The sequence below is a fragment of the Orycteropus afer genome, unplaced genomic scaffold (assembly GCF_000298275.1).
Source record: "Orycteropus afer afer isolate SDZICR_OR568_19922 unplaced genomic scaffold, OryAfe1.0 scaffold00140, whole genome shotgun sequence".
Classification (NCBI taxonomy): domain Eukaryota; kingdom Metazoa; phylum Chordata; class Mammalia; order Tubulidentata; family Orycteropodidae; genus Orycteropus; species Orycteropus afer.
In genome coordinates this window covers 1302669-1328476 of record NW_006921727.1, presented here as the reverse complement: position 1 = coordinate 1328476, position 25808 = coordinate 1302669, and the positions used below count along the sequence as shown (strand labels likewise).

The 25808-nt window shown below is 36.3% G+C and overlaps 1 protein-coding gene across 1 annotated transcript in view; it reads right to left on the bottom strand.

Moving 5' to 3' along the window:
* Nucleotides 1–25808, bottom strand: part of KHDRBS2 (KH RNA binding domain containing, signal transduction associated 2) — a 977984-nt gene that overhangs the window by 329783 nt on the left and 622393 nt on the right. The window contains exons 5-6 of the mRNA XM_007945604.2: nt 14289–14416; nt 3322–3520 (exon numbers count right to left, since the gene is read on the bottom strand). Coding sequence (XP_007943795.1) covers nt 3322–3520; nt 14289–14416 — 327 coding nt within the window. The remainder of the gene's footprint in view (nt 1–3321; nt 3521–14288; nt 14417–25808) is intronic.

Below are 25808 nucleotides of genomic sequence, written 5' to 3'. Positions count from 1 at the left end.
TCCAGTAGAGCCCTCCTGTTATTTTTCTTCAGAGCACTTATCTCTACCTGACATTTACTTTATTCATTTATTTATATATTTTTTTAATTGTTGTTGCTTCTGCTGTTTTCTGACTCCTCTCATTAAAACAAAAGCTTTATGAAAGAGGTATCTAATTTGTTTTGTTCACAGATATATCCCCAGGACTTTGTCACAGTGCCTGAGATAGAAGAGAGGCTCAGCAAATGAGTGGATGAATAAATAAGATTAGATACTTTAAAATAAATGTAAACATTTCAGATTGCATGGTGTGATGGCTAATTTTATGTGTAAACTTGGCTAAACTATGGTGCGCAGTTTTTGGTCAAACACTAGTCTAGATTCTTATGAAGCAGTTTCATGGGATTCAGTTAGTTAGCCCTAAGTAAAGCCGATTACCCCCCTTAATGTGGTTGGTCTTCATCCAATCAACTGAAGGCCTTAAGAGCAAAAAGGGAGGTTTTCCTAGGGTGTATTTTGCCTCCAGACTAGAAATAAGCATTTTGCCAGAACTCCCTTATTCTTCACTCTTTTTGTTCTTACCTATGGATTTTGAGACATAAGACTCAAGGACTCTCTAGTCTGTAGTTTGATCTACAGATTTTAGATATATCAGCCTATCACAATCTCATAAGCCAATTCTGTAAAATAAATACCTGTTTATCTATCTACCTATCTAGCAATCAATCATCTGTTTGTATCTATCTTACTGGTTCTGATTCTCTGTTGTTGTTGTTGTTATGTGCCGTTGAGTCGGCCCCGACTCATAGCGACCCCTCCTTGGGTTTCCGAGGCAGTATCGCTACGGAAGTAGGATTGCCCAACCTTCCTTCCGAGGAGTGGCTGGTGGGTTTGAACCGCCAGCCTTCTGGTGAGCAGTCAAGTGCTTTTAGCCACTATGCTACCAGAGCTCCCTCTGATTCTCTAGAGAACCCTAAGACACATGGTTTTAAACAGTTTCTTCTACCCTTTCTAAGAACCACCCCTTCTAGATTTACTTATCTAGAATATCCATGTTTTTATAAACTCTTTATGTTTCTGTATTTCTTACTGTTGTTTGCCATATAACCCAGTGATTTATTTGCTATGAATTAAAATGTACATGATAGGCTACAATTCTGTCTTGCCACTCTTATTCTGTTTCAGAATTCTGTTTATGTTGCATAAATTCTTTGATATAAAGAAATGTTGAGAGAAATGACCTGAAAAGTATTTTTTCTTCTTCATTTTTTTAATTATCTGAATGCTTAAATGTCTCTTCAAAAGTCACAAAACCCCATAGTAAATATATAAAGATTGTAGAGCCAGAAGTTTCCTCAGAAATAAAAATGATTGTATCATCTTTGTCATGAATTTTTTCATTCATTCCATCAAATTACAAATTTTATAGCTATTATGTCTCAAGCAACAAACACTTAAAATAATTTTTCCAAATCACCCAGGAAATTTTGGCAGAACAAGGGCCGGGTCCTATGTTTCTGGACTTGTAAGTTTATTCATAGGATGACTTTTTTCTTTTTTTTCTCCTAACTTGGTAAATTTCAGATTATCTAAGACTTTAAATATTAATAACTTAATATTATTTAAAAGACACTTCAGAGGCATACATTTTACCTTTTCCAGTCTTAGGGGATTTCTATACTTCATAATTTCTCTTCACTCCTGAAGACCTTACTAAATGTTTCACATTGAAGAGCAATAGCTTTTCCCTTCATGAAATGGATTGATATAATTGCTGTGACAGTGGACTCCAGCGTACCAATGAGCATAAGGTAGCTGCAGGACAAGACAATGTCACACCCTGTTACACATAAGGTTACACATAAGGTGAGTTGGAACCAACTCAATGGTAAGTAACATTTTTTTCTAAAACTAACATATTTGAAGCATTAATGTATTCTGAATGATGCCTTTCAATTATGTTTACTTTAAGAATAAGTTTTGCTTGGTTATTAAGGCAACCAGTCCATAAAACTTTTATTTGTTTTGAGTGCCCAGCATATGGTTGTACATGTCCTTTTAGAGCTTATGTATTTTAATGAGTAATAATTCACAGAGGACACTTGAGAGGACAATAAGTTTGTGGGCACTTTAAAAGAACAAGCACCTAGAGTAGATGATAGGTGGGCTACAGAGCTTAAAGGCAATATGAATCTGTTTCATAGGAGGATGATCTGGCTTGCATCAATTTAACTTCATAAACATTTACAGCAGGTATCCCATGGTTACACAAATGAATATAAATTATCCCCTTTTATAAGTTCTGCAATAGAGTAGGGACAATGGACACATGGACTCTAACACAGTATGGTGAGTGGAATAGTGACAACCTAAATGAAAGATGAGAAATTATTCAAAAGTATAAGACACACAGAAGGTTTAATGGATAAGAAAGGAGAGGGATATTTAGAGAAACTGCATTTCTTCTGTAATATATAATATATATACCCACTCCTCATTTACTGATATGGTTAGGTTCCAAAGACCAGGTGGTTATTATGAAAATTGGTATTATGTGAAAATGGTGGATGAACACATCAAATCATAAAATGGAGGGTGATTACATAACTGCCAAAGTATATCATTTCATTAGATAACTGCCAAATCATATCATTATGTAATGGCTAAAGTATCATTATATAATTGCCAAATTGAGTCTTTACATAGCTACCAAATCACTCAGAATCATGGCCCAGCCAAGCTGACACATAACCTTAGCCATCATAGCCAGAGTTACTCTTGCATCAAACTAGTGTTCATTACTGACTGATATATGTTGTTAATGCACAAAATAGATTGTTGTGAATGAAAAATGTCAGATAACAAGATGGTTGATAAGTGAGGGTAAATACATATTTTTGAGTGCTTCATACTTGCCAATCCCAGATACTTCATACAGTGAAAGAGAAAGTAGGATGTTTAAATGAAAGAACAGTCACATGGCCTCACAATATTGCCAAAGTATGTAATATGTTATATACGTCAAATATTTCTGAATGAGTTTTATGCTAGACTTCAGCATGTCCTAGGAGAATCGTCTGAATTACATTATGTTTGTAATTATTTATTTTGAAATCTAATCATATCTTTCATATCTTCTGAAGTAGTTTGGTTCTTAACTGCAAGTCATTTCACTGGTGCTAACAATGATGACACCTGCAAAGTGAAACGTTTTCTCAAAATGTTTCAATTTAAGTGCACTGCTTTAAGTTTTGTGCATTTCTATAGGAATATTTTTGAAAATTAGCTTGTTAACCAATCAATTTAACTCTTTCTGAGGACTGACTTCTTGAGAGTACTTACATATTCTTCATAAGTCTCATGGGCTGGAGGAGGAGGTGCCCTGTATCCTGGTACTGTTGGTGCTCCCCGTGCTCTTGGAGTAGGGACACCTCTTGCTACAGGGGGCACTGGAAGAGCTCCACGGGTCACAGTGGTCCCTCGAGGGGTGAGGACGCCTCTTCCAGGTGGTGGGGGAGGAGGTATGGCACCCCCACGGCCCCTAGGAGAGACAAGTCACATACGCATGACAAACAAGTAAGGAGGGAAAGGGACTATAACATATAAAACTCTTATCTCATGTACAGTGGGAACAGATCTAAATGTATTTATGTACATGTGTATTTAATTGCGATTACTTAGAATGTAAAATGTTTTGACCTTCAAAGCTGATTAAAGTTCATAAATAGTGAGCGTAACATAGTTTTCAGGAAAGTCATGTAAACTATTTTGAAATGTTTATTTATATAACTAAAAACAATGAAATAAATAAATATTGCAATTATACTCCAAATGTGCCAAGAAAATGCAGGTCATATGATACATGACTTGCTGCATGGTCTATGAAACTGGGCTGTTACATGTCTATGTCTCCTCAGTGCTGGGGGTTATTGACAATGATGTGCAATGCTGTCATTTACCAAAAAATGATCTGTCTCCACGTGAATAAAATGTGGAACTCTAACCACAGTGATTTCATTCTGTTTATTACTATGGCTTAAACTTGAGGTCACCTGAAATCACAGCCCATTGTCACTGATTTATTGTCATGCATGTAACCCCATAAGCTTGCACAGTGCCTGATATATTTTCCTATGGTAACTGTGGCTCGAGTGGAATGCATTAGTACTGCGTAATAAAAAGAATAGACTGAATACTCTGTACTGCAGTGCTTGACACAAAAGTAACTTGCACTGAAAGCATAAGATCAAATGGTTGCAGCCAACTTTTATGGTATTCCGAGGCCTTTGGAAAGGTTGAGTGTTTGTCTGAAGTCTGTGGGCAGCGGCACAGTTATTTCACTTTTTATTATGTCTGAAAGGTTGGCCTCTAAAAAGCACTGCTTTCATCAGGAACACTAAAGCTTTGGGAGAAAATGATGATCATTGGGATGTCAACAATCACACATTTTGGCTGTACCCACATATGGGGGAAGTAGGTTATGCCTTCTGCTATGAATAGCTGTCCACTGGTTCTTTATTGCTTGCAGAAAATGAGCTTTTATGAGTGAACAGTAAGAATGCTGGTAAAGCTTTTAAAAGTTTTAAATGGATTATGGAACTGATGAATAGAGGAATTTCAGAGACTTGTTCAGTGTGAACTTATTGTGAGTCTAATGTATACAGACGCTCTTCTAGGTTGAGAGAAAGTGAAATACAAAAGAATCTGAAGGCCCAGTGCATGCTTCAAGTACAACACAGTTAGGAATAAAATATTCTACATTATTATAGTAATATAAAAGCATATCTGTAGGGAAAAGAAAGATGTAAAGGCCAATTTTGCCTTCACTGATCCTCCAAGTACTTATTTGTTTGCTCATAAGTAGAGTGAGCATACGTCCAGGATTGCTCAGGATAGTTCTGATTTACAAAGTTGTCCTAGCTTCCTCCTTTGTTTAGATCTCAGCAGTCTCAAACGTGTCCATATATAGATAAAAATTATAGGATCACCCTACTTTAAGCTATGATCACAAGTTCTAGTTATACTAATGAGTCATCATGAGTAAGTAAGATAACTCTGTAGGCTAAATGTAGGTTTTAAGTTTATTTTTCCTAAATAGTAAATGCAGATTTATAAGTACTTCATAATTATTCTGCTTTTAAATTATATGATGTCCACATGAAATCTAATTTATCATCCTGTCCCTTCATTGATTGACACCCAGACACAGCCCTAGCAAATCTGTCTCTGGAACCTAACTCATTACCTCCTGTATACTATGTCCTTTCCCTGGAATTTTACTCCATTACTCCTTCCTCTCAGAAGGAAGTTTGGACAATCCTACTTCCGTAGTGATAACTGCCTCGGAAACCCAAGGAAGGGTCGCTATGAGTTGGGGCCGACTCGACGGCAAAACAACAACAACAACAACAACTCCTTCTTCCATTGACCTCAAGGTTCACTTCTATTTAGAATACTGTCCCTCCCTAAATCCAATTCAACACTCTTTCCTCTATTTTCCTGATTTATTGAAAGAACATTTTCCATCTTTATTTCTTTACCTCTTGCTCATTCTTCAACTGAATGCAATCTACTGCCTTCACCACTCAGTTGCAGATACTATTGCTAATATCATAAGTAGCCTACCAATTTCCAAATCCGATGGTTCCTTTTACAGTCTTTATTTTACTGCAGGGAGTCCGGGTGGTATAGTGGTTAAGCACTTGGCTGGTAACTGAAAAACTGGTGGTTCAAACCCACTTATCATCCCCCTGGGAGAAAGACCTGGTGATCTGCTCTTGTGAATATTAAACCAAAACCCATGCCAACAAGTCAATTCTGACTCATAGCAACTCTATAGGCCAGAATAGAACTTCCCTATAGGGTTCCCCAGGCAGTATAATTTTATGGAAGCAGACTGCTACATCTTTCTCCTGCAGAGCAGCTGATGAGCTTGAACCACTGACCTTCAGGTTAGCAGCCAGGTGCTTGATCATTGTGTCACCAGAGCACCTTCTGTTAAGATTATAGCCTAAAGAAAACAGAGGAGGCAGTTCTACTTTGTCACACAGGATCATTATGAGTCGAGAGCAACTTGACAGCACCTAATAACATTTGACTGCACTTTTCCTGTTTTTTTTCTTTTTAAACTTTTTATTGTGATTTGGGTGAAATTTTACAAAGCAGGTTTGTTTTACATTCAACAGTTCATGCATATTTTGTTTTGTGATACTGATTATATTCCCTGCAGTATTGCACCTCACCTGTTATATTGAACACTGTAGAATAGTGTCCACATCTGGAAGAGCTATTCTTTGGAATTTCATTACTTTGCTTTTCCCCACTTTTCCTTCTTCCTATTTCTCTCTTTTCAGCCTCCTTCCCTGGCTTCTAGTCACTGGTACAATTTGGAATGAGGATGTCCCAAACTTCTGTCCTCAGTCCTCTTCCTTTCTTTCATGGTTGCATCCTGCAGTCCCCACCTTCAATGACGGCCATTATCTGTTTGTTTTCTAATACATGCCATGCCCTGGGTTACATGTTTTATACTGAACTTCCGTAGGTTGTTTGCACTTGGGGTCACCTGAGGGTCTTCTAAAAATGCCCAAGCCTAGGCCATATTAAATAAATAAATAAATAAATAATAATAGCCCATTCCATTCAGTGATTTGCACTCATAGCAACCTTATAGGCTACAGTAGAACAACCCTATAGGATTTCCAAAGCTGTAAAATCTTTACAGAAGCAGACTTCCTCATCTTTTTCCTGCAGAAACATCTTGTGGGTTCAAACCACCACCTTTTCAGGCACAGTCTAAATCAAATTAAGATTGGAAACCACTATTTACATGTATCCTCTAATTTGAAAATCTTGACAATATGCTATGTAGGCAATTCCAAGCTATTTTAAAGGCTGAGAAAATAAAGCACAGAAAGTACAAGTCACCTGGCCAAGATTACATTGATAATCTACAGAGCTAGAATTAATTATAGGAATAATTATTTTCTTCATTTAAATTGATACTTCGTCTAATCATAGTTGATAATATCATCAATCCCTTACTAGGCTAGACCAAAAAGTTATATTTGTCTTGGGCTACTCTTTTCCCCCAACATCTAATTGAGCACTAATTCCTATACCCTATACTCTTTAGCTAGACCAAGTGATGTCCATGTTTATCTATGATAATGGACTTGGCTATGCACTGTCTTCCCTACCATGAGTCAAGTCTCTCACTCTGTCTCTCTTACTTTATCACTCTGTTGCTCTAATTTTTCTCTATCTCCCACAGTGATAACTTAGTAGCTTTTCTTGGAATCAAATGTGATTACGTCTATCTTTAATAAGTTCCATTAATTCTATGTATTAGTTCTTATTGTAGGAAGCAAAAGCCTTCAAGATTTGCCCCTAATGTTTTCTTTTCCACCACTTCCTCTCATTGCAACATGTATGTAGAATGATGTATGTTAGATATCTTGTGTATTTTATTTATTCATTTATGTAATATAAATGATTATAAAACATAAGATTTGCTCTCTTGCATGCATTCTAATTGGGAGATTAGACAGTTACCGGATACTTTTATTGAAATTTAAATTCATTTAATTCAGCATTTTTTCAACAAATTATTTTACCAGATTTAAAATGCTCCAGGCACCAATCTTTTCTAATAAGTGTAACTGAATAATGAAATAAATTTATATTTTATAATTTTGTATACAAATTCAAACCAAAAAATCAAACTCATTGCTGACAAGTTGATTCCAACTCGTAGTGACCCTATACGACAAATCTTTAGCAATTTTATCTGTGGTTTTATTTGTCTCTTCCTGTTCTGGAATCCAATTACATGTAGGTTATTCCTCTTGATGGTTTCCCACATGAATCATAGGCTTTCTGCATTTTGTTTTGATCTTTTGTTTTGATTGATCTCTTAACAAAGTAGTATTGAGATATCTGTCTTCAATCTCATTAATTCTGTCTTCCATTGATTCAATTCTACTCCTTTACCCATTCAATATGTTATCTATTTCTCAAATTTTAGTATTAATCTTCTGGATTTCTATTTGTTGTTTTGTATCATTTCTGATTTTTCATTTATTTTGCCAATTTGCTTTTATATTGTTTTTCTAAATTGTTCTAGAATTTTGTCTGTGTTTTCATTAATTTTGTCAATGTTTTCCATGATCTTGTCAGTGTTTTCCTTGATCCATCTCTCAAACCATCAAAGGTACCCAACTATAATTCTTTTGAATTTCTTATCAGAGAATTCCAAAGTGCTTCTTCCTCAGGGATGTTTTCTGTGTTTGTATCATGATCCCTTGTTTCTACTACTTTGTCTTGCTTCTTTGTGTGGACTGTGATGGTCCATTGTCTCTGAGACATTGTGGTGGTGGTGTATTTATGTTTAATATTTGAAATAGAATGAGAGTGTGTGCACAGATATATCTGTTAGCTGTTCATAAGGAGAAATCAAAGGTGAGTTAAAGTGGCATTGGCCACCTTCTATCATTGGTCAGTTGATGCAAAAGCAGGTGGTGGCCCTCATTCAGTGGGTGGGGATGCAGGAGGTCCAAGTATAGTTGAGTTGTGTTGGAACAGTTTCTGTCTCCCACTCAGATTAAAAAAATAATAATAATAAAATAAAAAAAAATAAAAGCAAGAGAAAAAAAATTCAAACCACATAAACAAACAGGAACCCTTGCAAAAAAAAAATTAAAAAGTAAATAAATGAGTAGAAAAATTTTCAAAATATATTAAAAACAAAAGGGTAAAAGAAATCAAATGAGAAAAAGAGAGAGGGGAAAAAAGCCACAGTATCTAGGAAAGGAGGAATAAGAGAAAAGAGCAAGAATAAAAGAATAGTGAAGAAAAAATTGGAAAATTGCAAAAGAAAAACAAGGATGGAAAGAACCAAAAGAAAGGAGAAAAAGGCAGAACCAGGAAAAGGAAAGAGAAGAAAAGGCAAAACAATAAAACAAGAACCAGGGATGGGAAAGAAAAAAAAAAGGAAGAAAGAATAATTAAAAAACAATACATCAAATACCAAATTGTGAGGGGTATGGCATGGCAATCAGGCTCTCAGGGTACAGACTAAGATGGAATTCTTGCTGGTCAAGAAGGTGGGTGGAGCCTGGCAGTGGTCACACCTCTGTTCACCATGAGTATATGGTGTATAAGAGTAGCAAGGGAAATACTGTACTTTTCCAGTCATCAGCCTCCACTGTAGTCACTGGTGCTGTCACTGACAAGTGGCACACACTCCTATGTCACTGTCCAGGTAAGAATGCCACTTGCATAAATTGGAAATGGTATGTCCCCTGCTTGTGAATATTCAAAATGGCTGCACCCTCAGAACAGCCACTGGCAGTCTATAGGTCTGTTTGTCTCCTTCTTCGCAGTTTTCCTTTCTGGTTGTCAGGCACCAATGGAGTCTTTAGTGAGCAGAGCCCATTCTTAGGTTGCTACCAGGAAATGTTCAAAGTGGCTGTGCCCTCGGGACAGCTGGCAGTCCTTAGCTCTGTTTTCCTCCCTACTCACTGTTTTCATTCAAGTTATTCTACTACTTGGTATGTAATCCACTTCTTTAGTCTTTTCTTCAAAGCTCAGGGTTCCAGGCTCGTCTTTTGTATTGGTTTCATTTGGTTTCTCATTGCTTTGTTGCACAGGGTCTGTGTAGCTTGTTTGCCTATTCCACCATCTTGCCAGAACTCCTTTTTATCCCTTTTAAATAGTAGATTCACTTCATCATGCTGTTTGAAATAGAAGGCAACAATGTTCTACCCTACTTACTTCCATTAATGTTAATAACATTGATGATATCAATAGAGCATTAAAAGTGAAGTTTGATTTTCAACATTTTCTTTTTCCTATATGTACAGTATCATATCTATATTATGTATGTTGTTATTGCTGTTATGTGCTGTCAAGTCGGACCCGACTCATAGCGACCCCTCCCTGGGTTTCTCAGGAGGTATCACTACAGAAGTAGATTGCCCAACTTCCTTCCAAGGAGCGGCTGGTGGGTTTGAACCACCAGCTTTCTGGTTAGCAGTCAAATGCCTTAGGCTCTATGCTACCAGAGATGTTCCATGAGATAATATTGTATTTGTCATATTTGAAGGGACCTCATAATATTTTAATTTCACTAAAGCTTTAATTTATATATTAGATCTCTTTAATAATTTAATAAATAATAGTTAATTATGCTCTACATTTTAAACCTCTTCTTAGAAAACAACAATGATCTAAAGCTTTTAGTTTTAATATACTTATTATGTATGTGAATATTCAAAATGGGTGCACCCTCAGAACAGCTGCTGGCAGTCTATAGGTCTGTTTGTCTCCTTCTTTGCTGAACATAATATTGTAACATCATTATTGTCAGTTGTGAGAAGATATCATTGCAGGGAGTCTTAAATGCATATTATGTATACTTATTATGTATAGTAAAACTAAAAGCTTTTGATCAATGTTTTCTGTAAGAAGAGATTTTAAATGTATACCATAATTAACTATTATTTATTAAATTATTAAATAGATGAAATATTTAAAGTTTTAGTGAAATTAAAATACTATGCAGTTTATTCATATATGACAAATACAATATTATCTCACAGAACATCAATAAATAAGCAAAATCTACTAATACAATGATTTTACACTGTGAAAAGCAGATAAATGAATTATTGGAAAAGAACTTGTCCAAAGTCCAAGGAATATAGATAGAAAAAACTCATCCCTTCTGTAGGAATCCTAAATATCAATATATATTTAGGTAACACCATATAAAATTGTCAAAATTGTCCTGTTTTTGAACTATAAAACCGGCAATTTCATATAATTTAACCTGTGTGATTTAATCCATTTAAGAATCCCTGCAATGATATCCTCTCACAACTGACAATAATGTTAGAAATGTTCAAGATTTCATTGAAGACTGATTCCACAAAAAAAAAAAAAAAAGGTATGGCCATGAAAAAAAAGAAAATACTGTGGTATAGTGCCTAAAGCATTTGACTGCTAACCAGAAGGCTGGTGGTTCAAATCCACCAGCCATTCCTTGGAAGGAAGATTGGGTAATCTACTTCTGTAGAAATACTACCACCTCAGAAACTCAAGGAGAGGTTGCTATGAGATAGTATCAACTTGATGGCAGTGAGTTTGGTTTGGTTTTATGTCACATTACTTCTTAGCAATAAATAATTCACCATTAATGTTATTAGGAAGTTTTGTTTTATTTTTCAAAGATACAATTATAAAAATAAAATCTAGAACATTTTTAGTTTTTATTTTGTCAAATCTAATTTCTAGTATTACCGTATTCTATCTTTAGAATAAGAATCAAGTTACTTCCTTGATTTTCCATTGAGAACTTTTTCTTAACTCTATTCTGACAAGTGTGAAACATTTTGAAGTGGCTATGATTTAATGTTAAAAATAGTGGTATTTTGATAGTGATGGTTGAATATTTTTAGGACATAATTTAAAAATTAAATTGAATCTGAAAAATCTCTGAGCATCTCCTGAGGTAATTTTTATGTGATATATGAAATAATATTCTATATCTATGCCCTTTAAAGATTTAAAGGCCAGCTGCAAATGAGTGAAGAGCATGACTGAATCATGTAGTCTATGGTGACAATTTGTTGTTGTTACGTGCCGTCAAGTCGGATCCTACTCACAGCAACTCCTCCTTGGGTTTCCGAGGAAGTATCACTACGGAAGTAAATCACCCAATCTTCCTTCCAAGGAGTGGCTGGTGGATTTGAACTGCCAACCTTCTGGTTAGCAGTCAAGTGCCTTAGGCACTAAACTACCAGAGCTCCGAATTAGGAATATTTTTTATTTCTCCTTCATGTAAACCATGATTTCTTTTGAAAGCTTGACATATTTGGGATACTACAAAACAAATTCTGTCACAGAAAGATTCCAAGTTCTCTGCAAAGTGAACAAAATCAAATCTGTGATCACCAGATTCATTCATCACCAATGATATTTCAATGTCAAATACATCTGAACTTTACATACCTTTTACCATCAGCCATGAAAGAAGGGTACTTTTGGCTTTCTGGAGTGCTAGTATAATGTTTGGGAGCCCTGGTAGCATAGTGCCTACAGTACCTGACTGCTAACCAGAAGGCTGGAGGTTCAAACCCACCAGCCACGCCTCGGAAGGAATATGGGGCAGTCTACTTCTGTAGTAATACTGCCTCGGAAACCCAAGGAGGGGTCGCTATGAGTTGCATCTGACTAGACGGCATACAACAAAAACAACAGTATAATGATTGTGTGGATCATGACAAATTATGGATAACATTGAGAAGAATGGGAATTCCTGAACACTTGACTGTACTCATGAGAAAACTGTACCTTGATCAGGAGGCCGTTGTTCAAACAGGACAAGGGGACACTACATGGTTTAAAATCAGGAAGGGAGTGCATCAGGGTTATATTCTTTCCCCATACTTATTCAATCTATATGTTGAGCAAATAATCTGATAAACTGGACTATATGAAGAAAAACGTGGCATCAGGATTGGAGAAAGAATCATTAACAACCTGAGATACGCTGATGTTACAACTTTGCTTGCTGAAAGTGAGGATGACTTGAGGCACTTACTGATGAAGACTGAGGAACACAGTCTGCAGTATGGATTACATCTCAATATAAAGAAGACAAAAATCCTCACAACTGGACCAATAAGCAGCATCACAACAAATGGAGAAAAGATTGAGGTTGTCAAAGAATTCACGTTGCTTGGTTCTACAATTGACCCCAATGGAAGCAGCAGTCAGGACATTAGATGACGTGTAGCACTGGGCAGGTCAGCTGTGAAGGAACTCTTTCAAGTGCTGAGGAGCAAGGATGTCTCCTTGGGGACTAAGGTGTGCCTGACACAGGCCATGATATTTCCAATCCCCTTGTATGTATGTGAGTGCTGGACAATGAATAAGGAAGACCGAAGAAGAGTGGATGTTTTTGAGTTGTGGTGCTGGCGAAGAATGCTGAAAGTACCATGGACTGCTAACAGAACTAACAGATCTGTCCTGGAGGAAGTGCAGCCAAGATGCTCTTTGGAAGTGAGGATGGCCAGACTTCATCTCACCTACTTTGGTCATGTTGTCAGAGGGGACCATTCTCTGGAGAAGGATGTCATGTTTGGTAAAGTGGAGGGTCAACGAAAGATGGGAAGGCCTTCGACGAGATGGACTGACATGGTGGCTGTGACAATGGGCTCAGGTATAGCGAAGATAGTGGAGCTGACACAGGATCAGGTGGTGTTTCATTCTGCTGTGCATGGGGTCGCTATGAGTCAGAAATGACTCTACGGCACCTAACAACAACAACAACAGTATATATACTATCTAGCTATCTATCTCAGGATGAACTGTGGTTAAATTGCTCTTCTGCTAACCAAAAAGTCTATGGTTTGAACCCATGAGCTGCTCTGTGGGAGAAAGATATGGCAGTCTGCTTCTGTGAAGATTTACAGCCTTGGAATCCTTGGAAACCTTGGAAACCCTATGAGGAAAACTTACTCTATCCTACAGGGTCATTATGAGTCAGAATGGACTCAACAGCAGTGAGTTGGTTTGGTTTAGTTTAGTATCTATCTATTTTATATCTATCTATCATCTTTCCATCTTATGAATTCAAAAGTCACTTAAGGTACACATAAAATTTATAGCTTAATCCAAGGTCATCCTGGTTCAGTGAGGCAAAAGATTATATAACCTGTGTGATCTAGTCTTGGGGATAAAATCTAAAAGTAAGAAATCTCATATTCTCTGCTCTTATTTTCTCAGGGTAGTTGGTTGCTAAGGGCTCAAACTGAGAAGCCAGAATTTTAGAGTCAGACACAGTGTGACCTTAGGCAAATTCCTTATATCTTTCTGTACCACAATTTCTCATCTGTAAATAATTCTTCCTCTTGTGGTTGTGAAGAAGCTGTGGTGGTGCAGTGCCTCAGGCATTTGACTGCTAACCAGAGGGCTGGTGGTTCAAACCCACTAGTCGCTCAGCAGGAGGAAGATGGGGTGATCCAATTCTGTAAAGATTTACCACCTCAGAAACCCAATGGGGGTTGCTATGAGTCAGAATTGACTTGATTGCAGTGAGTTTATTGTTTGTTTTGTGTGGCTGTGAGAGCTAAATGAATTAATATGTGTAAAGTTCTTACATGCTGTCTGAGCATTCACTATTATTTTTATTTTAGTCATTGTTGCTAATATTGTTATTTATTCCTACCAAGGATCCTGACACAGACAAAGACAGCAAAGACTGGACACCACTGTTTGCCATTAATTTAGAGTAAGAGCTAATGTACCTTGAAGGAGCTGTGGGAGCTATTCTTATCCCTCTGCCTCTAATACCTCTGCCGCGACCAGAGTCCTCTGAACCATTCAAGTAAGATAATTCACGTAGTTGTTCCTGACGAATTTCATCATTGTAATCCTAGAAGAAAAAAAGAAGACCCCGTGAGTTAAAATGGAGTATGGGATTCTTGGAGGTGAAAAAATACAAATAAGGAAGAAACATTTTCATTTATTTTCTGAATTACAGCATACAAAAGTGTACATGAGTGTAAAACTGCATATACTTTATTTTTATGTAGAGAAATTGAAGTTGCTTCTTTTATCAGTGATGTATTCAGCGGGAATCAGATTAGATTTCTTGGGGTATCACTTGATTACCCAGAAAGATGGCAAAAGGAACAAAAGCTTGGAATATACCAAGATTATGACTACCATGAGGGATGCTGAAAAAGGACTTCACTCAGATGAGTTCATATAGATGATCAATGATAGCTAAATAGCTTGTGATGTGTAAACTGAAAAGGGGCAATCTCAAGGCCCAGGTAGATACTGAGCAGTGCAACTTCAGCCAACTGCGAAGCTGTAGAATACAAACAAACAACCTGATGGTCAATAGACAAAAACAAGGAATCCTCTTTGTGCTCTTGTATTGGTTTTTTGGAAAGTGATAACTAGAACAAAGGGCAACCTTCACAGGAACCACCAGCAATTTAAGGTCAAGGGGATTCTCTTATCCATCATCAGTATAGAATTATATCAGCCATGTAGTGCCTAAGACATTTGACTGCTATGCAGAAGGTTGATGGTTCAAACCCACCAGCCACTTCGTGGAAGGAAGAGTGGGTAATCTACTTCCATAAAGATTTATTGCCTCAGAAACCCAAAGAGGGTCACTATGAGTTGGAATCGACTCAATGGCAGTGAGTTTATTTTAATAGGAACAACAAGTAGATTTGATCACTGAAATTAAATGTTACCTTCAAATACATCCAAGGGCACATGTGCGTAATGTACACACATGCACACAAATATGTATAAACACACACCTGGTTGAATGGTACAAAATCAAGTAATTGATTATCTGTGCCAAATGACTGATCTGATTCTTTTTCTAAATATATGTTTAAGTGAAATTACTCAGTTAATTTGGGCACTATAAAGTCACCACTACAATACACTTAATTTGGTTATTAAGTTAGTTACACCAAACACAGTGATCATCTGCCATATAGATCGCATATGTTGCATTCTGTGGTAACTCAGGTGATTTTGATTTGAATATGTAGAAAGGCCAAGATGATTTCTATTGTTAGAGAAATAACTGCAATCTGTTATATAATTAAATATTTCTGGAAAATAGATTGAACTCATTCCTTTAGTCATTAACTTAGGAGCTCTGGTGATGCAGTGCCTAAGGCATTTTACTGCTAACCTGAAGGTTGGTAGTTCAAACTCACCAGCCACTCCACATAAGGAAAAGTGGGTAATCTACTTCAGTAAAGATTACTGCCTTGGAAACCCAAGGAGGGTCTCTATGAGTTGTAATCAACTCAATGGCAGTGAGTTTGGTTTGGTTTTTTGGTTATTCATTAACTCAGCAAATACTTATTTAGCACTCATTATAAGGAGCTCAAAGTATTATGGTAGCGCAGTGACTAAGGCATTTGACTGCAAACCAGTAGGTTGATGTTTCAAACCCACCAGTTGCTCTGTGGAAAAAAGGTGAGGCAATCTACTTTTGAGAAGATTTACCATCTTTGGAATCCCAATGAGGGGTGCTATGAGTCAGAATCAATTTGATGGCAGTAAGTTTCGTCCTTTTTTTTTTTTTCCTTGGTTTTTAGAGGTGGTAGGGAAGTGTTTAAAGCATTCAATTGTTAATCAAAAGGTAAGTAGTTCAAACTTACCAGCCTCTCTAGGGAAGAAGGAAAAGGCAGTCTGCTTCCTTCAAGATTTACAGCCTTAAAAACCTTATGAGGCAGTTGGATTCTGTGCTATAGGGTCATTATGAGTTGGAATCAACTCAATGACAGTAGATTTTTTTTTTTTTTTGGCTAAGTATTATTCCAGGTTTTAGGAATACCATAAAAAATAAGAAAAAAAACCCAATACTTCTCATGGATCTAAACCCTTCTTTCTGACTATTGGGAAGCAGATTGAAGTGGTTATAATTTAAATACCAAAAGAATTTTGTTCTTTTGTAATGATTGAAAATACAGTTTCCCATAAATTTTGATAAACTTCATGATAGAATAAATGGTTAATGGGAATTTAACATGTTCTACGGGTCAGAGAAATCCTCTTTAAGAAAGTGATACTTAAGCTGAGAAAAGAGTAGACTAGAGAGAGAAGTGGGTACTTGGAGAATATTCTAAACAGAGAGAAAAGTTCCTGATATGAGCTAGATAAGTAGGTAAAAATTATATTGGCTTTGTAGGTCATAATAAAGAGTTTATATTATTTTCTAAGGACAAGTGAATGACCTTGATGCAGGCCAGATGGATGACTGCAATGATCTGGCTTGTTCTTTAGGAAGTTCACATTGGTATGAACTGATGAATGGACTAGAGAGTGTCAGGGATTTTGTGGGAAATATATTTATATCATAACATACAAACTCCCCCTTGTATAATAACCAAAGCATGATGAAAGGAAGGAGTATGCATTTCCCTTAATGCAATGAAGAAAAGAAAAACATAATAAAGCCTAAGTGGTTCATCATGCTTGAGACTATTTATAGGAATATTCATGATAACTAGATTGGCTCTGATCAGAAATGGAAGCAGTCATACTCTTGATGGTAAGTGGCTAATCCTTGCAATATTGTGACCATTGTGCAGCCAAATGTGGTACTTCTAATTTGAAGAATAAATACTTGTGGTTCCTGTCCATTCATTTTACTCAATAGCCACCCAGAATTAAGTACATAATTGTCATTGCACTAGGCCATAGGGAAATACAGAATAAGAAGACATAGCTCTGTTCTCAAGAAGTTTATATCAGTGGAGAGAAGATAGATAATTAAGCAAATATTTTTAATTATTTTGATAGCCAACAAGTATTGAAAGGCATAAGTCTGCTGCTTAAGAGATAATGGGTCTAGAGTTAGATCTGGGAGTTTCTAGGGTAGGAAACATAGTGTACATCATGGACATGGGTAAAAGCATAGAGATATAGTGTGTAGGTGGATAAGAAAACACCTAGAGTGAGATATGATTTCATCATCAAAAACCAAGATCCTGTACGCTTGAAGGTCAGAGAGATTGAACTTCATGAAATCTACCAAGGGAAATGAAAACTTCATGTTTCTTTAATGAGAAAATTTCAGTTCTGAAAGTAAGTCTTGAAGAAGCCTATGATCCAAACAAAGTACAAAAATATGAATAAATAAATAAATAAATTTCCCTTGTAAGCTTTCACCCAAATCACAATTAAAAAAAAAAAAAAAAAAAATTGAAAGGGACTAGGATAGTTGGTATATTTATTCCATCCATAATTCTAAGTCCAAGTCACATGGTTACATATCAAATGTGGAAAAATACATGATAAAAATATTCTTTGGTTTATTCAGATAGGGCATAACTCTTGAAATAGAAAACAATGAGAAGTATTGTTTTAAAAGACATCATGTAATCACTTTAACAACATCAATTCTTTCTCATCTAGAGAGTTTAGTTATAAAATAATTAGAGGAGAATTTAAAAAAAAAAGAAATACTATTTTCAGTTATGATTTATAAGGTCTAAACTGATACATTATAATTTAATCAAAATTAATCTTTAAGCTATGTTAATTTTAAAAGAAATATGAGAGTTACATAATTAAACACCTGTTATGAACAAATACACAAACATGTTAATATATCATTCTGTCCTTGAAATTACTTCCTTAGGATTAGATTTTCCTAATGGCAAAGACAAATCTAGAAGTTGAGCTAAAAGCAGTTATTGGGGACAGGGCAACAGAAATTATGCTTGCAACATAGCTGTGGGCCCTCAAAACAAGTGTATCCTCATGAATATATATAGGTTTGACAGAGGTGATCTCTACCTATATATATGCTGCAAATATATCCAGGAATGTAGTAGAGCACACAGGGACAAAGTTATGAAAATGTCAGTTGTAAACAAACACCTTGAGGGCATGGTCACTGGTTATGGAGGCTCAGGACCATAGTCTTGGGGAACACTAAGGTCAATGGTATAGCATAGCTCACAAAGACAATGTACTACATCCTACTTTGGTGAGTAGTGCCTGGAGTCATAAAAGCTTGTGAGTGGCCATCTATGATGCAACTATTGGTGTCTCCTCACTCAGAGCAAAGAAGAGTGAAGAAAATTAAAGACAATGGAAATAATTACTCCAAAGGACTAATGGACATGAACCCAGGCTCCATGATTCTGAGACCAGAAGAATTAGATGGTTCCTGGCTACAGCTGCTAATTGCTCTGAAAGGGATCACAATAAGAGGTTCCAGAGAGAATTGGAAAACATGTGAAAGAAAACCCAAAATCTTAGCAAAGACCAGGCTTACTGGTCTGATAGACTGGTGTAACCCCCAAGATTACAGCCCTAAGACACCCTTCAAGCTTGGAACTGAACTTGATCCCTGTGACTCAACTGGTAGCCAAACCAAAGGCAGGCCTATAATGTGAACTGAATGTAAGCCCAGAGACTCACCTGTCAGCCAAATGATAGACAGGCCTACAAGGTGAACAGCAATATCAGGAGGGTATACACTCATTAGAACTCAATCAAACATATGAGATCAAGAGGATTGCCCAGGGATAGAACTAGGAAAGTGGAAAGGGATGGGAAGAAAAAATGAAGGGAAGGAGTGTACTCAGGGAGGAAATGGGAAGAATGCTATTACAGTGTGGGGATTGCAATAAATGTCACAAAACAGAATGTGTATGCATTGCTGAATGGAAAACCAATTAGCTCTGTAAACTTCCACCCAAATCACAATTTAAAAAAAAAGAGACTATAGAAAAAAATAAAAACAAAGTGTTGTCATATGCTACAACTTATGCTAGTTTAGTTCTGCTTATGGATATCAAACGAAGACTATATACACTCACCCACACATATCTGTCTAGAAAATGACAGGGACGCTTCTAGCCTACATTGATTTCTAACACTCAGCTTCACGTTATAGTAAAGACATGGCTTTGATTACAAGCAAAAATACAAGTCACTCCAAAGCATTTATTTTCTTATTTTAACGTACTGCATTCATGTTTATCCTCTTCAGCACCTGATTACTGATTATAGTGACAATAGGTTCAACACAATTGGCTGACAGAAAAGCCATATAGTAGAATATTACAGTTTCTAACAAGTCAAATATTATTCAATTTCCACCTTCTAATTTTTACATTCAAGAAAAAAGTAAAGAATAAACATATCTATTATTTATTAAGATCAAGGATAGAGTAAATTGCTACCTTTGTGTGAAAAGAACAGCTAGCATCAAAATGAAAACTCAGTCCCATAATCTTCCCATGTAATATTTCCAATTGGAAAGGGTATTTTTGTAGCTTCTTATCCAATGGCACATAACAACAACATCTGAGGAAAATCTGTCAACACTATGTGTCATGATGATTTATGAAAACAGAAGAATGGTTATTGTTGGTAAAACTTGAGAGTTGGAATATGAATCAACAAGTTCTAGATGAAATTGAATATATGCAAAAATGAAGGTCCTGTATGGTGTAAATGGTTAATATATGCAGCTACTAACTGAAAGGGTTCTGATTCAAATCCACCTAGAGACGCCTGGAAGAAAGGCCTGGCAATCTACTTCTGAAAAGTTAGCCATTGAAAATCCTATAGAGCACAGTTCTACTCTGACACATATGTAATTGCCATGAGTCAGAGTTGATGTAATGACAACGGTTTTTTTTAAAAAAGGTACCTTATCGTGTAAATATTTTCCATGCCAGATTCAGAAAATATAAAGCTTGGATGTGGCCTCATTCACTATATAAATATTAAAAAAAAAAAAAAAGCAGGAGGAGGAGAAAGGTGGAGAATGCACTAATTAGATGATGTGGTAATAATAATTTCCAATTTACTCAGGTTTCCTTCTCTCCATGCCCTTGGATACACATTGACTCTGGGCTTGACTAGGTGATCTTCCTCAGCCAAAAACACAATCAATGTGACAAAAGCAGATACTTAGAAAAGAGTCAGCACATTGAGACTTGTCCTTTCTTGCCACTGGAAACCCTTAAGCTGCCTTGTGAAGATATTCTAACTAGCCTTCCAGAGAATGAGAGACCATATGGAGAGAGGATCCAGTCTTCCCATCTCCAAGTGTTGCCAGACATGTGAGTAAGACCATCTTAGCCCATCTAGCCCCAATCAACTAGCGAAAGCCAGAAGAATCATCTAGCCAAACTTCAAAAGTAGAAGACAGAAACAATAAACCAGTGCTTTAAGCTACCAAGCATTGTGATGCTTTGTTTTGGACAAAAGCTAACTAATATGAAATGAATTGGTTTGCACGGCATACAAACAAGAGACCAGAGTCAGAGAGGAACACTTCAGCAGCCTCTCTGTAGCCCTTTCCAGAGAGAAAGTGCTCTGGCTCAGATGTGAGCTGTATGCTTCTTAGGGTAGGTGAAGACCAAGTCTGTAGGTAGAGGTAATGGAATGTCACAGTTTAGTGTCATTAATGCTTTGCATTGTTATTGAAATCTCTTTGCTCAGAGTGCAAGCTCACTAATTCAACTGCAGACTGAGATTCAGCTTCCTAGATAAGAATCGTCAACAAGAAGAGTGTCTGTGAATCTTAATATAAATTATTTGAGATTGTAGATTCCTTTAACTCTTAGTTTAAGCAAAACAAGTGCTGCTGACATAAAAGATTCTTATGAGCATAATTGGAGCCACTGTGTTCTAAGAAATGAATCATATTTCTTTGTTGTGATGGACAAGAAAAGGTAAACATCCAAATACAGGTGTAATTGACAAAGAGCCCCTTTTGATGTGCTCTGAAATCCACTGTCTTGCTATCACTCCCAAGGCCACATTACCCAAGAGTTGCTCTAAGCCAGCAGGGTTGAACTATTACTATAGGCCTGTTCCTCAGAGACACACAACTCCTCTGACCATATTTCAAGGGCTTCTCAACAGCCTTGCTAAACCTTCCTTTCATTGCATCAATGAAGTCTAGGATGTTTCCACCTTCTTTCCTTGGGGCTAGACTTACATTATTGTGTGAGGGCTCTCCAGCCTTCTCTGGATCCCTTCCCATTTTTCATCACAAAAGCATTTCTACTAATAAAATCTTACTTGTATAATACCATCTTGGCATGCTTCTTGGCAGACCTAGACTAACACACAAGAGTGCTGACAAAATGAAGTTCTTAAGATCACAAAACTAAGAGTTGTGTTAAATCCATCAATGCTAATGCTAGTTGAGCCTATTCCTTTCAATACTCATTATGGAGCCCTGATAGTAAAGTGGTTAAGAGCTTGGCTGATAACTGAAAGGTTGGTGGTTTGAACACACCAGCTACGCTGCAGGATAAAGGTGTGGCAGTCTGCTTCCATAAAGATTCCAAATCAAATGTATTGCTATTGAGTCAATTTTGACTCAGAGAGACCCTATAGGACAGAGTAGAACTGCTTTATAGGGTTTCCAAGGCTGTAAATCTTTGTGGAAGCAGACTGCTACATAACTGGTGGGTTTGAAGCACCAAACTTTTGGCTAGAAGTCGATTGCTCTAACCATTGCACCAGCAGGGTTCCATCCATAAAGATTACAGTCTTATAAACTCTATAGGGGAAGCTCTCCTCTGTGCTTGTAGAGTTACTACGAGTTGGAATTGGCTCAACAGCAATGGCTTCGTTTAACTGATTAAATGGTATTACTTGCGCTTCTCTCAGTTAAAAATGCTTATAACCAAAAAACCAAACTCACTGCCTTCCAGTCGATTCTTACTCATAGCAATCCCTTTGGGTTTCTGAGGCGGTAAATCTTTATGGAAGTAAATTGCCCAGCCTTCCTTCCACGGAGTCACGGGTGGATTTGAACATGGACTGATTACTAATTACCAAAATGGGTAATAATTAGTATTTTTTAAGAAAATAAATTATCTTGTCCAACTTTGGACAAGAGCTGGAGCTCTGGTGGCGTAGTGGATAAGACACTTAACTGCTAACCAGAAGGTTAGCGGTTCAAACCCACCAGCTACTCCGTGGAAGGAAGATGGGTTGATCTATTTCTATAAAGATTTATAGTCTTGGAAACCCAATGGAGGTCACTATGAGTCGGAAAAAACCTGACGGCAGTGAGGGTTTTTTTTTTTTCTTTTTTTTACACTTTGGTTAGTATCGATTTAACAGATAAAATCTGTTGTTAATTAGGATTCAGAATAGATTTTCAAAAGGTTAAATTATTACAGATAATGATGAAAAAAAATCAATGTACAATTCCAACAGTATCAGCCATTCAGCTAATCAAAAATATATTTATAGTTGTACATCTACATGGATGAAGCTGTTGTGCTGGGTGCTGACAGTGACCCAAAGACAAATAAAGAAATAGTATCAGCAGATTATATTCTAGAAATGAGCCATCACTTTATATAAAATAATGTGATAAGAAAACATAAAAAAGTCATACAGGTGAGTAAGTGTAAACTATATTTAGGGCCAAAGATTAGAACAATTTGCTATGCTCAGAGGAATTGTGGTAACAATGAAAAGACTAGTGTGTTTTTGTGTGTGAGGGTTGTGTGTGGCACGGAGAGAGACACTGTAACCACAAGAAATTTAAGAGTGCTCTAGTGGGAAGTCTAGGGTATAACTGAAATGCATAGAAACAAAAGAGGTTTTTAAGTGCAGAAATGATTAGAGGTATGACATCATTAACCAGAGAAAGGAAAAAATCAAGAAAAAAAGGTTCAGGGTTAGAGAATTTATATTTGGTCTTGATCACCTTAAGTTTAAAATGTCTGAGAGACTTTAAGGAGTATCTCAGAAATTCAGATTTGGTTTGAGGGAGCAGTACATTTCAAGTGTCATCTGCATATAATTGTGATAACTGAAGGACAGTCTGCATAAGATAGAACAGAGTTCTATTGAAGAGGGTAAAATGATAAATTTTCTATTCATATTTTAGTGAAAATATGTATGATTGAAGATAATCAGAAAACAATTGACATTACTTGCAACATTTGCACCATTATTTGTTAAATGACTAGGTCTTTAAAAATTGCGGTTTTTCTAATTAGGCACTACCCAAGCAAAGTATAAGGAATGCTGGTGGTGTAGTGGTTAAGGCATTTAGCTGCTAACCAAAAAGGTCAATGGTTCGAACCTACCAGTGCTATGGAAGAAAGATGAGGCAGTCTGCTTCAGCAAAGATTTACAGCTATAGAAACCTAATGGGGGTTGCTACGAGTGGGAATTGACTCCATGCAGTGGCAGTGAGGATTTTTTTGCTTATTTTCCCCCAAAAGTAAAGTATATATGCCACTGTGTATAATAAAGAAGCATTTAAATGTTCCAAGAAAACTTTAAAATATACTCAAATGGAGGGATATCAAACCAAAACCAAACTCACTCCTGTGGAGTCAGATCCGACTCTTAGTGACTCCTCTTTGGGTTTCCATGGTGGTATCACTAAGGAAGTAGATTGGCCAACCTTCCTTCTGAGGAGTGGTTGGTGGGTTTGAACTTCCAGACTTGTGGTTAGCAGTCAAATACCTTAGGTATTATGCTACCAGAGCTCCCAAAATTGAGGGACAGTGAAACCTTAATATTCTCTAGACTGAATATATCCTGTGTATTGTTGGTTACAACATAAATATAATTTTCTAAACTCTAAAATCAGCAAATTTTAGTATAATGCTTTTTTCTATTCCCTCAATAAGTATAATCCTATCTTTGAATTAATATTTCATAACTAGTATATGAGCCTAGCAAAACTAGAATGTCCTGTGGAATATTTAATTGCTGTACATGTTGCTGATGCTTCAGTTATATAAACTATTAAAAAATGCAAGTAAATAAATTACTCCACACATAATTTGTTAACTTTGTCTTAACAGAAATATACCACATATGATATATTAGTTCACTTGAGCAACATTGAGTTCTAAGACTCTGGAATCATATAACAATTATATATGTAAAGTAATAGTCATAGTTTTACGGTATTTATAATTTTTTACACTCAGTCTTTCAATCTTCTAAAATATAAATTTATTGAAAAGTAAATAAATAAGTTTGTAAATAAAAGTAAAGTTTACAAATAAAAATTTGTTTTATATCATATTGCTTTAGTATTATTTTATTACTCTAGTATCAAAATGGGAGCTCTGGTAGTGTAGTGCCTAACGCACTTGACTGCTAACCAGAAGGCTGGCAGTTCAAACCCACCAGCCACTCCTCAGAAGGAAGGTTGGACAATCTACTTCCATAGTGATACTGCCTCGGAAACCCAAGGAGGGGTCGCTATGAGTCGGGGCCGACTCAACAGCACATAACAACAAAACGAAGTATCAAAACAGCCTTGGGAAGAAAAGACATAAATACCTAAGTATGTGAAAAAGTACATGAAGGGTAAAGTTTTAACAATTTAAATTGAATAAAATAAGAGAAAATTGATTTCTGAACATTTTAAATAAATTAATAGTAAAAGACGACTTAATATGTGTTTTCAGTTTGAATGCAACACTTTAGAATATTCCAAAATTTTAAAAATGAGGGCTACACATATTATGAAGATGATTCTGCTTGTTGAAAAAATAAAGCTATACTTAATGGATAGGCTTTAGAATTATTTTAGACAGAATTCCAAATTACTGAAAATCCACACACTAAATAATGCTTTACTTTGTTGAAATATGCCTACAGTAAACAAAACATAATATACGAAAACTATTTCACAATATTTCAAGTGTTCTTATTCTATGTTAGCCTTGCAAGACAAGTTTTCAAGTTGCTTTAAAAATGCTAATCGGCTTGATCTGCATTTTCAGTTTCAGACAGAAAAGATTCAAGTAAGTAATACTAAAACTTTAAATAATACATGCATAACATATATAGGCAGTTTTAGAACTAATCAGAATTTAATTTTTCCTGTACATGTACGTATTTTGTTTTATTGTCACCAAAAACAGCTATAAAAAATTCTGTTTAAAAATAATAACAAAGATATTCATAATGCTTGTTATATATTCCACTTCCCCAGGGTGAGGCCCTGTAACAATTTCCATGAAATTCATGAGTGCTCCTTTTTGCCTCTCTATAAGGCCCTCCCACTGTGATAACATATAGTGTAAACGATAGTTACAAAAGCTCAGAGCAGACAGATGTTTGAATGTTCCTAAAAAGGACTCATGCGGGGCAAGATGGCGGACTAGGCAGAAGGATTGCACAGACCCTCTTCAACAAAGAAAAGGGAAACCAATAAATACAGACACAGAAGATAATCTTGGACCCCTGAGCCTTGAAGGAAAGGATGCAGATTTGGACTAAACCCCAACTAGCAGAAGAATTTGTGTGAAAAT